Genomic DNA, 16,916 nt, shown 5'->3' with positions numbered 1-16,916 from the left:
TTGTAGGGGATTCACTTGTAGAGGGAATAGATAGGCATTTCTGTGGACACAAACGAGACTCCTGGATGGTAAGTTGCCTTCTGGGGCTCGGGTTAGGGTTCTGAGTCAAGGATGTCTCAGTCTCAGAGCGGCTACAGGACATTCTGGAGGATGGAGGATGAACAGCCAGTGGTCGTGGTATACATTGGTACAAACAATATCTGGATGCCCTGTGTGGATGGACGACCATAAAATGATAGAATTCTTCATCAAGATGGAGAGTGACGTAGTTGATTCTGAATCAACTAGATTAAATTTAGGATCCTAAATCTAAATAAACTAAACTACTTTGGTATGAGGTGCGAGTTAGCTATGAGGGATTGGGGAACATCTTAAAGAGATGACAGTGGATAGGCAATGACAAACATTCAATGAATGAATGGGTGAACTGCAATAATTGTTCATTCCTGTCTGGTGCTAAATTAAATGGGAAAGGTGGCCAAACCATGGCTTTCAAGGGAAATTGGAGACCATATTCGATCCAAGGAAGAGGCATACAAATTGGGCAGAAAAATAACAACAAATCTGAGGATTGGGAGAAGTTTAGAATTCAGCAAAGGAGGAAAAAGGGATTGATTAAGAATGGGAAAATAGAGTGCAAGAGAAAGTTTGTGGGGAACATAAAAACTAACTGTAAAAACCTTTGTAGGTATGTGAAGAGAAAAACATTGGTGAAGATAAATGTAGGTCCTTTACAGTCAGATGCAGGGGAATTTATAACACAAAACAAAAAAATGGCTGACCAACTAAATACATACTTTGGTTTTCGGTCTTCACAAAGGAGGACACAAATAACATACCAGAAATGTTGAGGAACATTTGGTTTAGTGAAAAGGAGGAACTGAAAGAAATCAGTATTAGGAGGGAAATGGTGTTGGGAAATTGACGGGATTGAAGGCTGATAAATCCCCAGGGCTTGATAATCTGTATTTCAGAGTACTTAAGAAAGTGGTCCTAGATATAGTGGATGTATTGGTGGTCATCACCCAATATTCTGTAGACTGTGCAACACTTCATACAAATTGGAGGGTAGCTAATGTAACCCCACTATTTAAAAAAGGGAGGTAGAGAGAAAACAGGGAATTGTGGGCCAGTCAGCCTGACGTTGGTAGTGGGGTTAGAGTGCATCAGAAAATATTTAATAACAGAGCACATGGAAAACAGTGACAGGATCGGACAGAGTCAGCAACGATTTTCAAAAGGGAAATCACGCTTGACAAATCTACTGGAATTCTTTCAGGATGTAACTAGTAGGATTGATGAGGGGGAGGGCAATGGATGTTGTTTATTTGGTCTTTCAGAAAGCTTTCAACAAGGTCTCACTTCAGAGATTAGCATGTAAAATTAAAGGACATGCGATTGGGGGTCGTGTGTTGAGATGGATAGAATACTAGTTGGCAGAGTAGGAATAAATTGATCTTTTTCCAAGTGGTGGGCAGTGACTAGTGGGGTACCACAGGGATCAGTGCTCGGACCCCAGCTGTTCACAATATATACATTAAATGATTTAGATGAAGGAACTAAACGTAATATCTCCAAATTTGCAGATGAAACAAGGCTAGGTGGGAGGGTGGGCTGTGAGGAAGAAGCAGAGATCTTTAGTGCAACTTGGTCAAGTTGAGCAAGGAGGCATCTACAATGGCAGGTGCAGTATAATGTAGATAAAAGTAAAGTTATCCACTTTGGTGGCAAAAACAAGAAGGCAGATCATTATTTCAATAGCTATAGATTGGGAAAGGGGAATTGAAAAAAATTAATTTACTGGATGTAAGCGTGGCTGGTTATTGCCCATCGCTAGTTACACTTCAGAAATTAGTAGTGAGTTGCCTGCTTGAACCGCTGCAGTCCTTGAGATGTAGGTATGCCCACTGTGCTGTTAGGGAGGAAGTTCCAGGATGTTGCCTCAGCGACAGTGAAGGAACGGCGAAATATTTCCAAGTCAGGATGGTGAGTGGTCTGGAGAGGAACCTCCAGGTGCTGAGGTTCCCAAGTATCTGGTGCCCTTGTCTTCTAGATGGTAGTAGTTGTGGGTTTGGAAGGTGCTGTTTAAGGAACCTTGAGAAGTTACAAGACCTGGTTGTCCTTGTACACCATTTGCTGAAAGTAAGCATGCAGTTACAATAGGCTGTGATGAAGGCGAATGGTATGTTGGGCCTTCATAGTGAGAGGATTTGAGTACAGGAGCAGGGATCTCTTGCTGCAGTTATACAGGGCCTTGGTGAGTCCACACCTCAAATATTGTATGCAGTTTTGGCCTCCTTATCTGAGGAAGGATCTTGCTATAGAGGGAGTGCAGCAAAGGTTGACTGGACTGGTTCCTGGGATGGTGCTGCTGACGTTTGAGGAGAGATTGAGTTAGTTAGGATTATATTTGTGGGAGTTTAGAAGAATGACGGTGGATCTCATAGAAAGTTATAAAATTCTAATGGACTAGACCAGGGTAGATGCAGGAAGGGTGTTCTTTATGGCAAGGGAAATCAGAACTGGGTCACAGTCTGAGGAAATGGAGTAAACTATTTAGGGCTGAGATGAGGAGAAAATTCTTCACCCTGAGCGTGATGAGCCTGTGGAATTCACTACCACAGAAAGCAGTTGAGGCCAAAACGTATGCTTTTAAGAAGGAGTTAGATATAGCACTTGGGGCTAAAAGGGGTCAAAAGGCTTGGGGGGAGAGGGGGGTGGGGGGAAGTGGGAACAGGTTACTGAGTTAGATGATCAACCATGAAATTAATAAATGCTGGAACAGGCTCAAGAGGTCCAATGGCCTACTACTACTCATATTTTCTATGTTTCTATTGATGTCTTGGCTTGTGCAGGCTTGAGAGTTGAACAGACACTTCCAACACAGATGAAGGTTCAACTCAATTTTATTAACTACTTCTAACTAATTAACACACGATGACTATGGGTCTAAATAATGCTAACTTAAACTAGAGCCCTAAGCCTTGTCCGAACCAGTTGATTCTCTCAGAACGTGTTGTGAGTCCGTGCTGGGCTGAATAGGTTCCTGTTACACTCAGAGGCAGCACCCAGAATGAGCGGGAACCGTGGTGCCCTCTGCCTTTATAGTGTGTGTATTCTAACTGGTGATTGGCTGCGGTGTTTGTACATGTTGATTGGTCCCTGTGTGTGTCCATCAGTGTGTGTCTGCACCATGATATACTGGTATATATTATGACACGCAAACCCCATTTAGGAAATCTCATGAGATTTAGCGGCCATTACGGGATTTGCATCCACGGCTAGTGCAGCCTCTAGGTTGCTGCCATAGATTTGCTGTCTCTGAGGTCAAAACTTAATGACAGCTGTAGAGAAACCAATGAAATCATAAGTAGGTGTGTATGGTCACCATCCATTCTCCATTAGATAGCAATGACTTCGAATTTTGGGTGGACAATAGAAGTATTGATCATGTGGTCACCAGACTGGATTGTCTTCAAATAACAAAATGTATTGCCCCAAGAATCAGGCCGAAACCAGATGGTCTACAAAACATAGCAAGAAACAGCAGCAGCGGTAAAGGCCTCAACATCTATGTCTTGAGACCGGAGGCTGCAATATCGTAAGGTCTCAAAGCATATTTATTTTCAAGTCCACCAGTACAGAAAACCAACCACTTCGTAAGAAGACCATTAGTACCTAACTTTGTGACCTGCTGAAAATTCATACCTTCGAGGGAATTCTGCGATTATCCTGATAAATCACTTCAACTATTGAATTTGCCTAGAATACCCATCAGGAGTGAAAAGGCCTTCTTCACAATGACCTCCAATGCGTTTTGCCAAGTCGATCCTAACAAGTGAATAACAAACTATTCTTTTGTTTATGACTTCTAAAAGCTCACTATTCTCTTGAACTGTATTTTTCTTGAATCTGCGTGTGATTGCCATGTGAGTACGGTAGTGTTAGATTTTCAGGGTGAGTGCATGAATAAGTAATTGCCTGTATTTAAATATACAAAAGCTTGCTGCTGGTTATTCAAATTGGCCACACCCTCAGGGATTAAGAAACACACACATTTGCCATTCTAAAAGCATACTGATTGTGGACACTAAAGGACACTGTCCTCAAATGGTGATGTCTAGCACAAGAGGACATAGCTTTAAATTGAGGGGAGATAGATATAGGACAGATGTCAGAGGTAAGTTCTTTACTCAGAGAGTAGTAAGAGCGTGGAATTCCCTGCCTGCAACAGTAGTGGACTTGCCAACACTAAGGGCATTCAAATGGTCATTGGATAGACATATGGACGATAAGGGAATAGTGTAGATGGGCTTCAGAGGGGTTTAACAGGTTGGCGCAACATCGAGGGCTGAAGGGTCTGTACTGTGCTGTAATGTTCTATGTTCTATTTTCTATGAAGGGAATTTAGGTTTCAGTTCTCTCTCATCCTTGTCTGTTACAGAATTGGGATCTGCATCTGGGATCTGAAAAAATTGGAGTAAATGGGCTGAATCTGACATTGATTAAATAAACTGGAAGCAAGAAGGGAAAAGTTCAATAGCTGAAATTGTTTCTTTAAGAGGACTACAGCAGTAGGCTTCATGTATATTAAGATGAAAAAGTAGAATGGCTGACTAATGTGAAATCTTTCATGGAACAGAATGATTTAACTTGGCATAAGTTAGGAACCTTAGCCATTGAACAGCTCAAAGCAATAGTTGATCAGTTGAAACTTAATGTGAGGAAAGGAGCAAAACGAGTTGCATGCCAGTGTCACATTGCCGTGAATCCGCATTAGTAAAGACATTTGCATTCTTGTTGATAAAGGCTATTTAATATTTGAAAGTTCAACATTGCATGAACTGATTTTTTTTTTTGTATCTTTCAGATCTCATTCAAAGGTAGCACCTTTAGCCCTAAAGTTAGGAAGAAATGTACAGGCACCAGACCTGGGAACATGAAGCGGAAAATTAGTATGTATATGTTGCTTAACGTTCTTAGCATCAATCATATTGAGGCAGAGTTTTTTTATCATGGACTGGACAGAATCAATTACTGATCACTTTTTCTGTGCGATTTGTTACCTACATTAAGGTTTTTAAAAAAAAAATTATAAATAAATTTAGAGTACACAATTTTTTTTTTCCAATTAAGGGGCAATTTAGCAGGCCAATCAGCCTACCTTGCCCATCCTTTTGGGCTGTGGGGGTGAGTCCAGAGAGTTAGGTACTAATGGTCTTCTTATGAGGAGGTTGGTTAATAAAGCAGACACGGGGAAAATGTGCAAACTCCACACGGACAGTGACCCGGGGCTGGGATCGAACCCGGGTCCTCGGCGCTGTGAGGCTGCAGTACTAACCACTGAGCCACCGTACCGCCCTACCTACATTAAGGTACGACTTTGTTTATAGTTAATCTGTAAATTCAGTGTAACCAGCCACCATTAGATAGCCAACAGCAGAGATGCTCAAAACAATATTATATTACTCATTTAATTCTAACTTTAGGTCTGGATTAGTCAAAGAAGCAAAAGTCAGATCTAACATAGACTCAGCGGCAACGTAGCACAGTGGTTAGCACTGTTGCTTCACAGTGCCAGGGACCCGGGTTCAATTCCCGGCTTGGGTCACTGTCTGTGCCGAGACTGCACATTCTCCTTGTGTCTGCGTGGGTTTCCTCCGGGTGCTCCGGTTTCCTCCCACAGTCCAAAGATGTGCAGGTTAGGTGGATTGGTCATGCTAAATTGCCCTGTAGTGTCCAACGGTTAGGTGCGGTTTCTGGGTTACAGGAATAGGATGGAGGTGTGGGCTAAGATAGGGTGCTCTTTCAGGGGCCGGTGTAGACCTGATGGGCCGAATGGCCTCCTTCTGCATTGCAAATTCTATGACCTCCAGCCAATAACAGTGTGTCCAGGATTTATTTAGGGGCCAAATCATTCAGGGCGATGACAACATTCTGTATTGCAGCTACTGGTAGAAAAACTGCAAGTATGTACTATTTGAGGTACTGCAAGCGAATAGTTTAAGCAGATCTGCTGGGAATGACAAACTCACATGATATATGTTTTGCAGCTGATTACGAGCTGGCTCAGCTTCAAGAAAAACTGAAGGAGACTGAAGTTGCCATGGAGAAATTGGTATTGAAAATGGGAAGTGAATCAGACAAGTAAGAAATAATAATTTAACATGCTTAAAGTGGTCTTTTAGTAACAAGTCAAGCATTGCTTGTAATTTTAAAGTACTGAAGGTGTATTTGCTTAAATACAGTGGTTGCTAACAAGATTTTCAAATACATTTTGAAGTACTAGGCTTCTAATCCTTAATCAAGGAGTGTCTGATATACAGCTCAATTGCCTTGGAAATCTAGTTAATAAAGCCCATGCAATACAATTATTTTATGCTCTTATTCCCACTTGTTAATGTGATTGATTTACTGTAGTCCAAAAGTCTATGGGTGGAACCGTACCACTTTAGTCTCTGAAGCAACAATGGAACCATTGCCGGGTTGTGAACCCAGCCTTCAGATTACTAGGCCTTTTGGTTCCTCATTGCCGGAGCAAAAGGATGAAGAGGCTCCTCAGTAAATCAGAGAAGGGCAGGCTATTGTATCAGAGGAAAGATTTCTGTTTAAAGGGACCGGGGCATATTTTGGAAAAGCTCTGCATTTTCCAGGCTGCAGTACCCACAAGTGGCATCTCCTTGCTCTGACCAAGGGGTTCAGTTAAGGGATGTGAGGGGCTGCAGTGAGCTGAGCTCACCTTAGGACAGGATGCAAAAGGGCAATCTCGCCAACCGAGCAGGAATGGATAAAAGAGGCCGAGGAGGGCAACAGCACAAGTGTGGTCCCTCCTGTCTGCAGACAATGCTATAGGAGGACCCAGCATCGCAGGGAGGTGGGAAAGGTGAGTGGCACTTTCAGATCCACACTCTGATTTTCTCAGCTTTCTCCTGCTCTGCACGCATCAGGTCAACACAAGTTTCAGTGCCACCCGTTTCCCTCTATCCAAACACCTCACATCCCCATCTCACCAGTTAATATTTATAATTATCCTGGGTCTATAGCCCTTTACAAATGGTGCCGATCGCCATCTGCACACAAGCCTTTACCAGCGCTCAGTTACCTGATTTCTCTCCATAAAGGAGAAAGGAGCACATAATTTGGTGAGAGGCAAAGACACAGTGGGTCTCTAGTAACAGGCACCTTGTCAGCTACTGCTAATGTGTGCCCACCTGGTCTTGTTGCTCGAAGCTGCCGGTGTCAGCAGTGACTGCCATGAGGAACTGAGGCCTCTCGGGACATGTGGAGAGAGCTGATCCTGTGCCGGTAGACTCTGTGTAGGGGGTTCCACCTCCTAACTAGATCTCAGTGGCCATCCATTCTACTCTGTGGAGAGCCATGTCGCTGCTGTGGAGGAGGCTGCTGCAGCTGGTGTTACTCTTACTGCTGGTGGAGCAGTTAGCAGTGGAGAGCCCTTTGCCTTAAGCAGAGGTGGACAGCTGCATGAGCTCTTCCTGTGCCACTCTGAAAGCTGACAGAAGGGAAGGACAGCTGGAGGTAGGTGCCTTCCCAATAGTTGGCAATCACCTGTCAAGCAGTGATAGCACCCTCTCTGACAGTAGGAGTGCGTTGGACAATAACACCTCACCTGGTCATGGCTGGAACTCTGGTGTGGCTGAAGCTCTTTAGCTATACACTCGCCTTCTCCAACCTGACAGGCTGCAGACACAGCATGGAGATCCTGCACTGTTGAGAAAGAGGATTGATTTTGTACTTAGCTTCCCCAATTGCCTCTTAACTGCTTCAATTGACTTCCTGCCTTGGCCGCAGGCTTTCCCAATGAACCCCTGGGGAAAGCTGAATGGTGTGAATCACATCAAGATCCCAACCCATTGCCATTATTTACAGTTTTGCTGCCCCATCCACTCCAAAACCCACCTTTTATCTGCATGGGAAAATTCCATCCTACCTGCCCTTAAACTCTGTTGATGTGAAGTGATTGCTTCATGTTGGAAGAAATCTCCCAGTTGCATGTGTCCCCATTCTAACTGGTTCCATGCAGGGTGACGAAGATAGGCATCACTGCCTGTCATTCAAAGTGTTACTTCAAAGGCATTAGTCCTTTGAGATATATTTTGATTGAAATTGTCCTGGAAATAACCAATTGAAGAAAATGAGCTTGCAGATCTTATCAGGGCAGAATTCAGATAAACTTTGTTCAATTATAGAATAGATCTTTTGACCTCCTTTATTCCAGTTTTAAACTTCAAAAGAATTATGTTCCCAGTTCTTCCCTATTCATTGAGATAGAGGCAAAAACATTCATAGGAGTTATATGGAACAGCTCATACAATTTTATTGTTACAGATACTTGTCCATGTTTAATATTACTAACCGAGTTAATGAAGTGTGACTTTAATTATATTTTATATCTAAGGAAATGCGGTTACAAGTTCTTTAGTTAAGAGAGATCCACTGTATTTATTTTCCATCAATGCCTCCTTTTTATTTTTAATACTCCTGGGGCTGGCTTCTCCAAAAATGGGGCTATGTCCCCACGCCAGCGTAAAAACTCTAGCGTTTCACTCTTGCATTTCCTTGAAAAAGCCAAGAGCGATTCACCTACCTGCAGGGGGCTAGCAGGGCCCCGGGGTGCTGCCCACAGACCTGGCTGAGGAAACGGCCTCCACACGTCCGGGTCGGGAGTCCGCGCATGCGCCGGTGGCGGCCTGAGTGCGCCATGGCAGACTCGGACCGCGGACCGTCATTGAAAATGTAGGCCCCCCCCAAGATGGCGTGCGATCGTTTCCCCGGCCGCCCATGAGGCCCCCCCCCCCCTCGCCCCTCACCAGAGTGGCCGCGGACTGGGTCCGCAGCCGCCATCCGATGTTCCCGACTGGTGATACGTGGTTAGAACCAAGCCGTCGGGAACTCAACCAGTTTTGCCCGGAGAATCGCTGGGGGAGCCTCTCTCAATGGACTCCCAGCCGCGCCGCATCATCCGCGCGCGAGCGATTCTCCGGGGACCAGAGAATCGCAGGAGCGGCGGCAGGCACGATTATGGCGCAAACATTGATGAGAGAAGTTCAAGGTGGTAGTCGGGAGCAGAATATAGAATGTAGGGGGTTACCTTTACCATGCAAAATCGTCCTAGATGTTTGGGCAGCTTTGGTAGAGGATATCAAGGAGACCACCATTGGATCAAACCAAATCCTGTGGCCAAAATCAGTTGTGCACCAGGTTTAATTTGAACAGCTTTGCAAACTTTGGAATTCAGTAAGCTAATTACAATAGCAAAAAGTCCATTTAACCACTGGATGTCACCACATTTCAATTGCAAGATGCGTCCATCGTAAAGTGAATTTCCATAATCTTTTACATTGTGCTATTTGTAGAAAATCACACCGCCTTACAGCCCCACACATTAAACTGGCCATGTCCATAGATCAAGTTAATCACTCTGGTGAGTGTTCACAAATTGTGCCCTTTGCAGATCTGCATGGAGGATCTTAAAATTCTGCCTTTTATTGATGCTGGGGCCACTAATTGGCACCTTTTAAAACCTTTAACTATTAAAAATATTTTAATTTACTAAGAAACTGCTGACTGTAGATCAGTTGAAGTAAACGGTCCTGTTTAGATTTTAACCTTATTTTCAGTAATTTATTATCAAGTTATTCATGCCCAGAAACATAGAAAATAAGAGCAGGAGTAGACCATTTGGCCCTTTGAGCCTGCTCCGCTGTTCAAAACGACCATGGCTCATCCTTAATGACAAACTCCATGCCCATACCCCTTGATGCGTTTTGAGTCTAGAAATCGATCTAGTTCTTTGTGACTTGGCCTCCATAGTCTTCTATGGTAAATCCCGAAAGACGTGCTTGTTAGGTGAATTGGACATTCTGAATTCTCCCTATACCCGAACAGGCACTGGAGTGTGGCGTCTAGGGGCTTTTCACAGTAACTTCATTGCAGTGTTAATGTAAACCTACTTGTGACACTAATAAGGATTATTATTATTAGAGGGTTCCCCTGGTTCATCACCCTCTGAGTGAAGAGATTTCTCCTCATCTCCTAAGTGGACTACCCTGTATTCGAGACTGCGACTCCTTGTTCCACCTCTGCCCCCCCCCCCCCCCTCCCCTCCCCCCAACCAGAAGAAACAACATTCCTGCATCCAGTCTGACTTCCCCGTCAGATTTTATGCAGAATCCGTCAGAATCCTTTGCTGCACTCCCTCTATGGTATGTATAACCTTATATCCTTTCTTGGATAAGGAGACTGTGATATTCTCAATGTGCCACAAATAGAAATGGTATGGAGTTGCCACACACTTGGGTTTCTTCCAAACATGATGCAAGGTTTATTCAGATGTTGCTCATACAATACTAAGATGGAGAACTAAAGCCCGCTCAAAACACTCTGATGATGTCATTACAGATCACATGATGTGCTACCAGCAGGGAGTGCATTACTTAAATACATAACAGAGAGCAAAACTGCCCAAAGTACTCCAGCCGTTGTCACCAAGGCCTTGTATAACTGCAGTAAAATATCCTTGTCCTGTACTCAAGTCCTCTTGTAATGAAGGTCAACATACCATTTGCCTTTCTAACTGTTTACTGTACCTGCATGTTTGGTTTCAGTGACTGGTGTACAAGGACACCTAGGTCCCTTAGTTAGTCAACATTTACCAATCTATCACCATTTAAAAATACTTCTGCCATTCTGTTTCTCTATCTGAAGTGGATAACTTCAGATTTATCCATGTTGCACTGCATCTGCCACGTATTTGCCCCACCCACTCAATTTGTCTAAATCACCTTGAAGTTTCTTGACATCCTCCTCACCACTCCCTTTCCCACCAAGTTTTGTGTCATCAACAAACTTTGAAATATTACATTTGTTCCCTCATCCGAATGATTGATGTATATTGCGATTAGCTGGGATCCTAGACGTATCCCTGCCGGACCTCGCCACTTTGAAAAAAAATATTCCTGCTCTGTTTCCTGTCTGCTAACCAATTCTCAATCCATGCCTATATATTACATCCAATCCCATGGACCTTAATTTTGCACACTAACTACTTATGTGGAACTCTCTCAAAAACATTCCGAAAATCCAAATACACAAGTTCACCCTTATTTATCCTACTAGTTACATCTTCAAAAAACTCCAGTCGGTTTGTCAAACATGATTTCCGTTTCATAAATTCATGTTGACTTTGTCTAATGCTGTTGATATTTTCCAAGTGTTCTGCTATCACATCCTTTATAATAGACTCGAGCATTTTCCCTACTCCTAATGTTCGGCTATCTAGTCTGTCATTCCTTGTTTTCACCATCCCTCCTTTTTTAAATAGCAGGATCGCATTTGCCATCCACCAGTTCAGAATCTACAGAATTTTGGAAGATGACAACCAATGCGGTGGACTGGACACTCATTAAAAATTGTTGTGAAAAGACCATTTTCAGTTGTAATAATAAATCTACACCAAGTTAGGACTATAAATGTATCAAGGAATATACCTTAATGCTGATACTGTAGTAACAAGCGACATTCTAAAATGCTGCCCAATTTCACTGGTTCATGTAAGATTTTACATGTGTGATGACGCAACTATGTCTGAGGGGAAACTTGAACCACAAAATAAATTTCGGAAACTAATGCAGTGTTGAGCACAATTAGTGCCCGGATTGCAAATTGCACCCAAATTGGAAAGCCTACCAACATTTAATTTGCACCAGGGTCAGATCTTGCCCCTTTTCAACATTTATCTTCAGCACTTTTGTAGCAAGAATGCTGGCTGCCTATTCAACCAGAACAATGCCGAAGCCAATTTTACCTGCTATTGCTTGGCTACAGTCAGCTGGCCTAGTAAAGACTATGCCAGGATTTTCTGTTCCTTCGCAATGGGATCTTGTGGTCCCACTGAAGACGACCCCACACGGCAGGTTCCCTGATGGCGTGGCTGGTGAGCAACGCAAATGGCCATTGACTTCGGCAAGACCGGAAAATCCCGCCAGCAGCCAATGGCGAGCAGCCTCTGCTGCCCGAAAACCCACCACGAGGGTTGGGAGGGGGAGGAGTTTGTTGCAACCAGGTAGGTCCCAATGAGGGGGTCACTTCGGAGGGCATTGGGACCACGGTGGCAATTTTCCTGGCCAACAGCCAATTGAGAAGCTACTTCCAGAACTGGATGGTGGATTGTCTCTCTGGGTTTCCAGGCCAAACAGAAGGCCATCAGCTCTGCAGCATGTGGAGCAACACCGATAGAGGTGACTGCTGCTACTGAGGCTGCACAAAGAGGCAGAATGTGTTTCCTGTCAAACCCACCAATCAAGACAGCAGTTGGAAAGAAAACTCATTCATTCAAATATCGGAAACTGAAAAGCAAGCAATTAGCGCTATAAAATTCAGAACAACAACTTCTTTAACATTGTAAAAGTCTCAGGATGCTTCACAGGAACGTTATCAAACATAATTTGACAGATCAATTTATTTATTTATTATTTTTTGAAAATCTTTTTATTGGCTTTTCTCATATTTATAAACAGTTGTTACTTATATACATTACATTTTTCCTGCCCGTGCTAATTTGCTTTATTTTACAGAGAGGTTTGTTTTGTCCTTCATTTAACTAACTGTACGTACATTTTGCTGCCCTCTGGATTAGTCTATGATATCCCCCCTTCCTCCTCTCCCCCCCCCCCCCCCCCCCCCCCATTGGTTTCAGCACCCTTCCTCTTCTCTTGTGGTTTCCCATTTCTCTCCCCCACCCCTTCCCGGGTTGCGCAGTGCTTTGGTTCTTTGGTTCTCCTGTCTCTTTGCGGAGGAAGTGCTTTATTTGGAGGTGTCTCAATTCCTGTCCTCTTGGAGGAAGTTTCCACTTCCTCGTCAGTTCATCCAGTGTCGCCAGTCTGCGCCATACGTAGAAGTCCCCGACCGTCAGTGTGCCCCCGTTCCGCCTCCACCTTTTGAAGGTGGTATCTAGCATGGCTGGGTGGGAAAATCGGTGATTGCCGCAGATGGGGGCCAGAAGAGACATTTTGGTTATTCCAAAGTGTTGTCTCAACTGGGTCCACGTTCTCAGTGTGGCCGCTACCACTGAGCTCGTTGTGTACCTTGTTGAGGAGGATGGGAGTGCTGCTGTGGCCAGGGCCCAGAGGGTTGATCCTTTACAGGATGCCTCCTCCGTTTGTACCCAATCTGTGTCGGGTTCTTGTACCCATCCCCTCACTCTTTCTGCCTTTGCTGCCCAGTGGTAATATTGTAGGTTCGGTAGAGCCAGGCCCCCTCTGACTTTCCCTCTTTGCGGTGTCGGCTTGGGAATTCTCAGGTTCTTCCCCCCCCCCCCACACACACACACACACACACACACACACACAAACGCCATGATTATCCTGTCTATGTTTTGGAAAAAGGCCTTGGGGATGAAGATCGGGATGGATCTAAACAGGGAGAGGAACCTTGGCAGTACGTTCATCTTGATCGTCTGCACTCTTCCCGCCAGGGAGAGTGGGAGTGAGCCCCACCTTTGAAGGTCTCTTCTTACTTCCTCCACCAGGCTGGTCAGGTTCCACTTGTGGATCTGTGTCCAGTCTCTGGCTGTCTGGATCCCCAGGTAACGGAATCTGTTCTGGGCTGTTTTGAACGGGAGCACCTTCAGCTCTGTCACTCCCCATTTAGGTTCACTGGGAATGCCTCGCTTTTGCCCAGATTAAGTTTGTAGCCCGAGAAGGTTCCAAACTCTTTCAGTATTTGCAGTATTGCCTTCAGTCCCTCCTGTGGCTTCGAGACATAGAGGAGCAGGTCATCTGCATAGAGTGAGACTCTGCTCTCTGTCTCCTCTCCGGATAGATCAATTTATTTTAATGAAATAGCACTGGAAGATCCATAAAATGAAACTAATAAATAAGAGTTCTATTTCGAGTGCCCTCTACTGATCTATTCGTGCAGTTTGCAGAATATTTGCATTATGGATATAATGTCCTCTAGTGGTGAGCGACGGTGATACACTCCCAGTTGATACTCCTGGACAAGTTGATCCCAGAGTGAAGCCTGGTCTTTTTTTTCCAGTAAACATGAAGGTAAGTTACTGAATCAATTTACAGGAGTCTGCTGATTAACTTTTAACACAAAGAATTAAACATTTATAAAACAAGGAAAATGTAACTATATTACACGAGGGAAAAATGTTGGAAAGATCTCAATACAAACGCAAGAAAATTATTCAAATCCTCCAACCCAGCTATTTCTTTACAGGCACATATAAATTTGGAAAGATAAAACAATTTACCTTATCCAACTTGTACTCTAATATTCAGGGTAAATATTAATTACATGTGAAGGGGTGGCAGGGGGCAGAGTGATTAGAACAGCTGCCACACAGCACCAGCGACCCTGGTTCAGTTCCCGCCTCGGATAACTGTCTGTGTGGAGCTTGCACTTTCTTCCCGTGTCTGTGGGAGATTCCTCCGGGTGCTCCGGTTTCCTCCCATAGTCCAAGGATGTGCACGATAGGTGGATTGTCTGTGCTAAATTGCCCCATTGGGGTTATGGGATAGGGCGGGGAATTGTGAGTAGGTAGGTTGCTCTTTCAGAGGGCCGGTCCAGACACGATGGGCCAAATGGCCTCCTTTTGCACTGTGGGGATTCTATGAACCAATTGCCGAACTGTGGTCAGATACTTCACACTCCAAAGTGCTTGAAAGATGGGACCAAAGGGATTCCATGAATTTCTCAACAACCCACCGGGGGGGCACTTGTCACACTGTGAACCAATTGGCCTCACTGAAACTCTGTCTTTCGCAGAAGGGTTTCCAATTTAGAACATTTGAAGAACTCCTCTTGGGAATTTTCCCTCAAAGTCACTCCCACTTTGATAGCTACAACAAGAATCCACCTCTAGGATTTCAATTCCGCCTTCTAACATACTTTTCACTTGGATCTCCAAGTGCACCCGGGCTTCACCTTCCAAGCACACTTTTAGATCTTCAGTTGTGCCAAGAGCACCACTGCTCCAAAAGGGTACCTTTGCGCTTCCAGCTTCCAGCACAGAATCACCAACCTTCAGCTGCCTGTCTGCATCTTCAAGGCTTCTTCCGAGCCCTCTTCACTTCCAGTCTTTTCCCCACAGCTCCTTCTTTAACTTAGAGCCTTTTTCTCTCTGCTCCTGTCATTTATCTTGACTCAGTTGGGTCTGTCTATGATTCTTATCATTGCCCGTGTCCAGGATATTCTTCGGGGACTCCTTTTTGTCCCACTCCCTGGTTTGGGACCAACTTGATTTGGGACCTTGTTTCTGTCCCCCCCCCTCCTGGGTCCTGCTCCCTTGGACATCTTCTCTGGAATAGTACTCTGGTACAGGACACCTAACCTGCAGTTTCACGTCACTTCACTTTTCTTTTATTCCTTCCGCACATGGTTTAGCTCACTGGGCTAAATCGCTGGCTTTTAAAGCAGACCAAGCAGGCCAGAACACGGTTCGATTCCCATACTAGCCTCCCCGGACAGGCGCCGGAATGTGGCGACTAGGGGCTTTTCACAGTAACTGCATTGAAGCCTACTCGTGACAATAAGCGATTTTTATTTTTTTTCATTCATTTCATTTTTTCATGTGCGCAGGGCAGGTTCCAGCCCAAACGTGGTGGAATCAGTGAAGTTGCACACGTGCAGCCATTCTCCAGCCGGCATATACGCAGACGACCCAAGGCCTGTCAGGAGCTGTAGCTCCCGATTTCCCAATGCCGGTTGTGGGGGGGAGTATTTTGGGGTTTCTTTTTATTAAGTCAAATATATTTATTGAGATTTTACATTTCTGAGAATAATGCAGCAAAGTTACAGAATAATGCATCGCCCTAAGCAAAGAGAGACAAAAACGGTTTGTCCTGCATGACAACTGGCTCAATACATTCATTCAACAGAACTAGATACTCATATCGCCTCACTAGAGACCGAGGGAGAAAAAGGATAGGATCATGAAAACATGACAAAACGGTGCACACCCTCCCACGCTACACAAACCCGCAACCATCACCAGAAATCAGGGTAAACGTCCCGCCTCATGATCGGGCACGCACCAATATAAATCCCCCTCAACTCAATTGTAATTTTCATGGATAATAAGAACTTGGCGACCCTTTACCTGGAAGCAGTACCAACAGGAGGGAAGTTCAGAAAGAGACCATTGTGGCTGGAGGACACAATGGAAAACTACAGACACAAAGGAGAGCTCAAGCAGAAAAGGTGATCAGTGCACAGATGCAGATACCAAGAGAAAATAGACAGAGATAGAAAGAGGAAAACAGAGGTTTCCTGTGAGGAAAAGGAGCAAATCACTCTCAGGAAGAGATCTTGCTTGACAGGAAAAGAGATTGAGCTCTTGGAGGCACTGTGCAAGCTGGTTAAAAAAGGTCTAAAACCTGGAAAGCTGCGTGAATAGTTTGGTAATCCAAAAGAGCTGGGCGTTTTCCCAGAAGTGGCCAAACCATGAACCGGGGTGTTATTGGTTGGGTTTGTTGAAGAGGAATTAATGGAAAGCTACACATCAGGATTGCTGTGACCAGCGGGAGAGCAAATTCATTAGACATGTGCCTTATTGATAATAATTGTACCAATTAATCAAAAATGAATAGGACTCCAGACCTACCCTGTGTCAATAAAGAACAGCATACTGTGGAACTGTCTAGCTACCTAGTGCCACATTTGTGTGAGGACTGATGTAAATGCTTGTGGTTATGTAAGACACATTCATGTTGTATTGAAGGTTTCAAGTGAAATTGATCATTTTATTTGAGGTATCTGTAAATTCATGTTTAATTTGCTTTGGTTCTGATTAATGCTAAAGTAGAAGCTGCAAAATGTGGAATCTTGTTGGTAATTTCTTCGTTTGGGGGCTCGGTCAGTAACTTTGATTATTTTGGTTTTTGGTATCC

General features: G+C 44.3%; 1 protein-coding gene across 3 annotated transcripts in view; it reads left to right on the top strand.

Annotated features, from left to right (window-relative positions):
* Positions 1 to 16,916, top strand: part of ric3a (RIC3 acetylcholine receptor chaperone a) — a 105,756-nt gene that overhangs the window by 69,023 nt on the left and 19,817 nt on the right. For all 3 annotated transcript variants that reach the window (XM_038808112.1, XM_038808113.1, XM_038808114.1), the window contains exons 3-4: positions 4,871 to 4,955; positions 6,054 to 6,147. In XM_038808112.1, the coding sequence (XP_038664040.1) occupies positions 4,871 to 4,955; positions 6,054 to 6,147 (179 nt within the window). The remainder of the gene's footprint in view (positions 1 to 4,870; positions 4,956 to 6,053; positions 6,148 to 16,916) is intronic.

The sequence above is a fragment of the Scyliorhinus canicula genome, chromosome 9 (genome assembly GCF_902713615.1).
Source record: "Scyliorhinus canicula chromosome 9, sScyCan1.1, whole genome shotgun sequence".
In the NCBI taxonomy this organism is placed as follows: domain Eukaryota; kingdom Metazoa; phylum Chordata; class Chondrichthyes; order Carcharhiniformes; family Scyliorhinidae; genus Scyliorhinus; species Scyliorhinus canicula.
The sequence above is the reverse complement of the archived record's forward strand: the minus strand, read 5'-3'. Positions and strand labels throughout refer to the sequence as shown.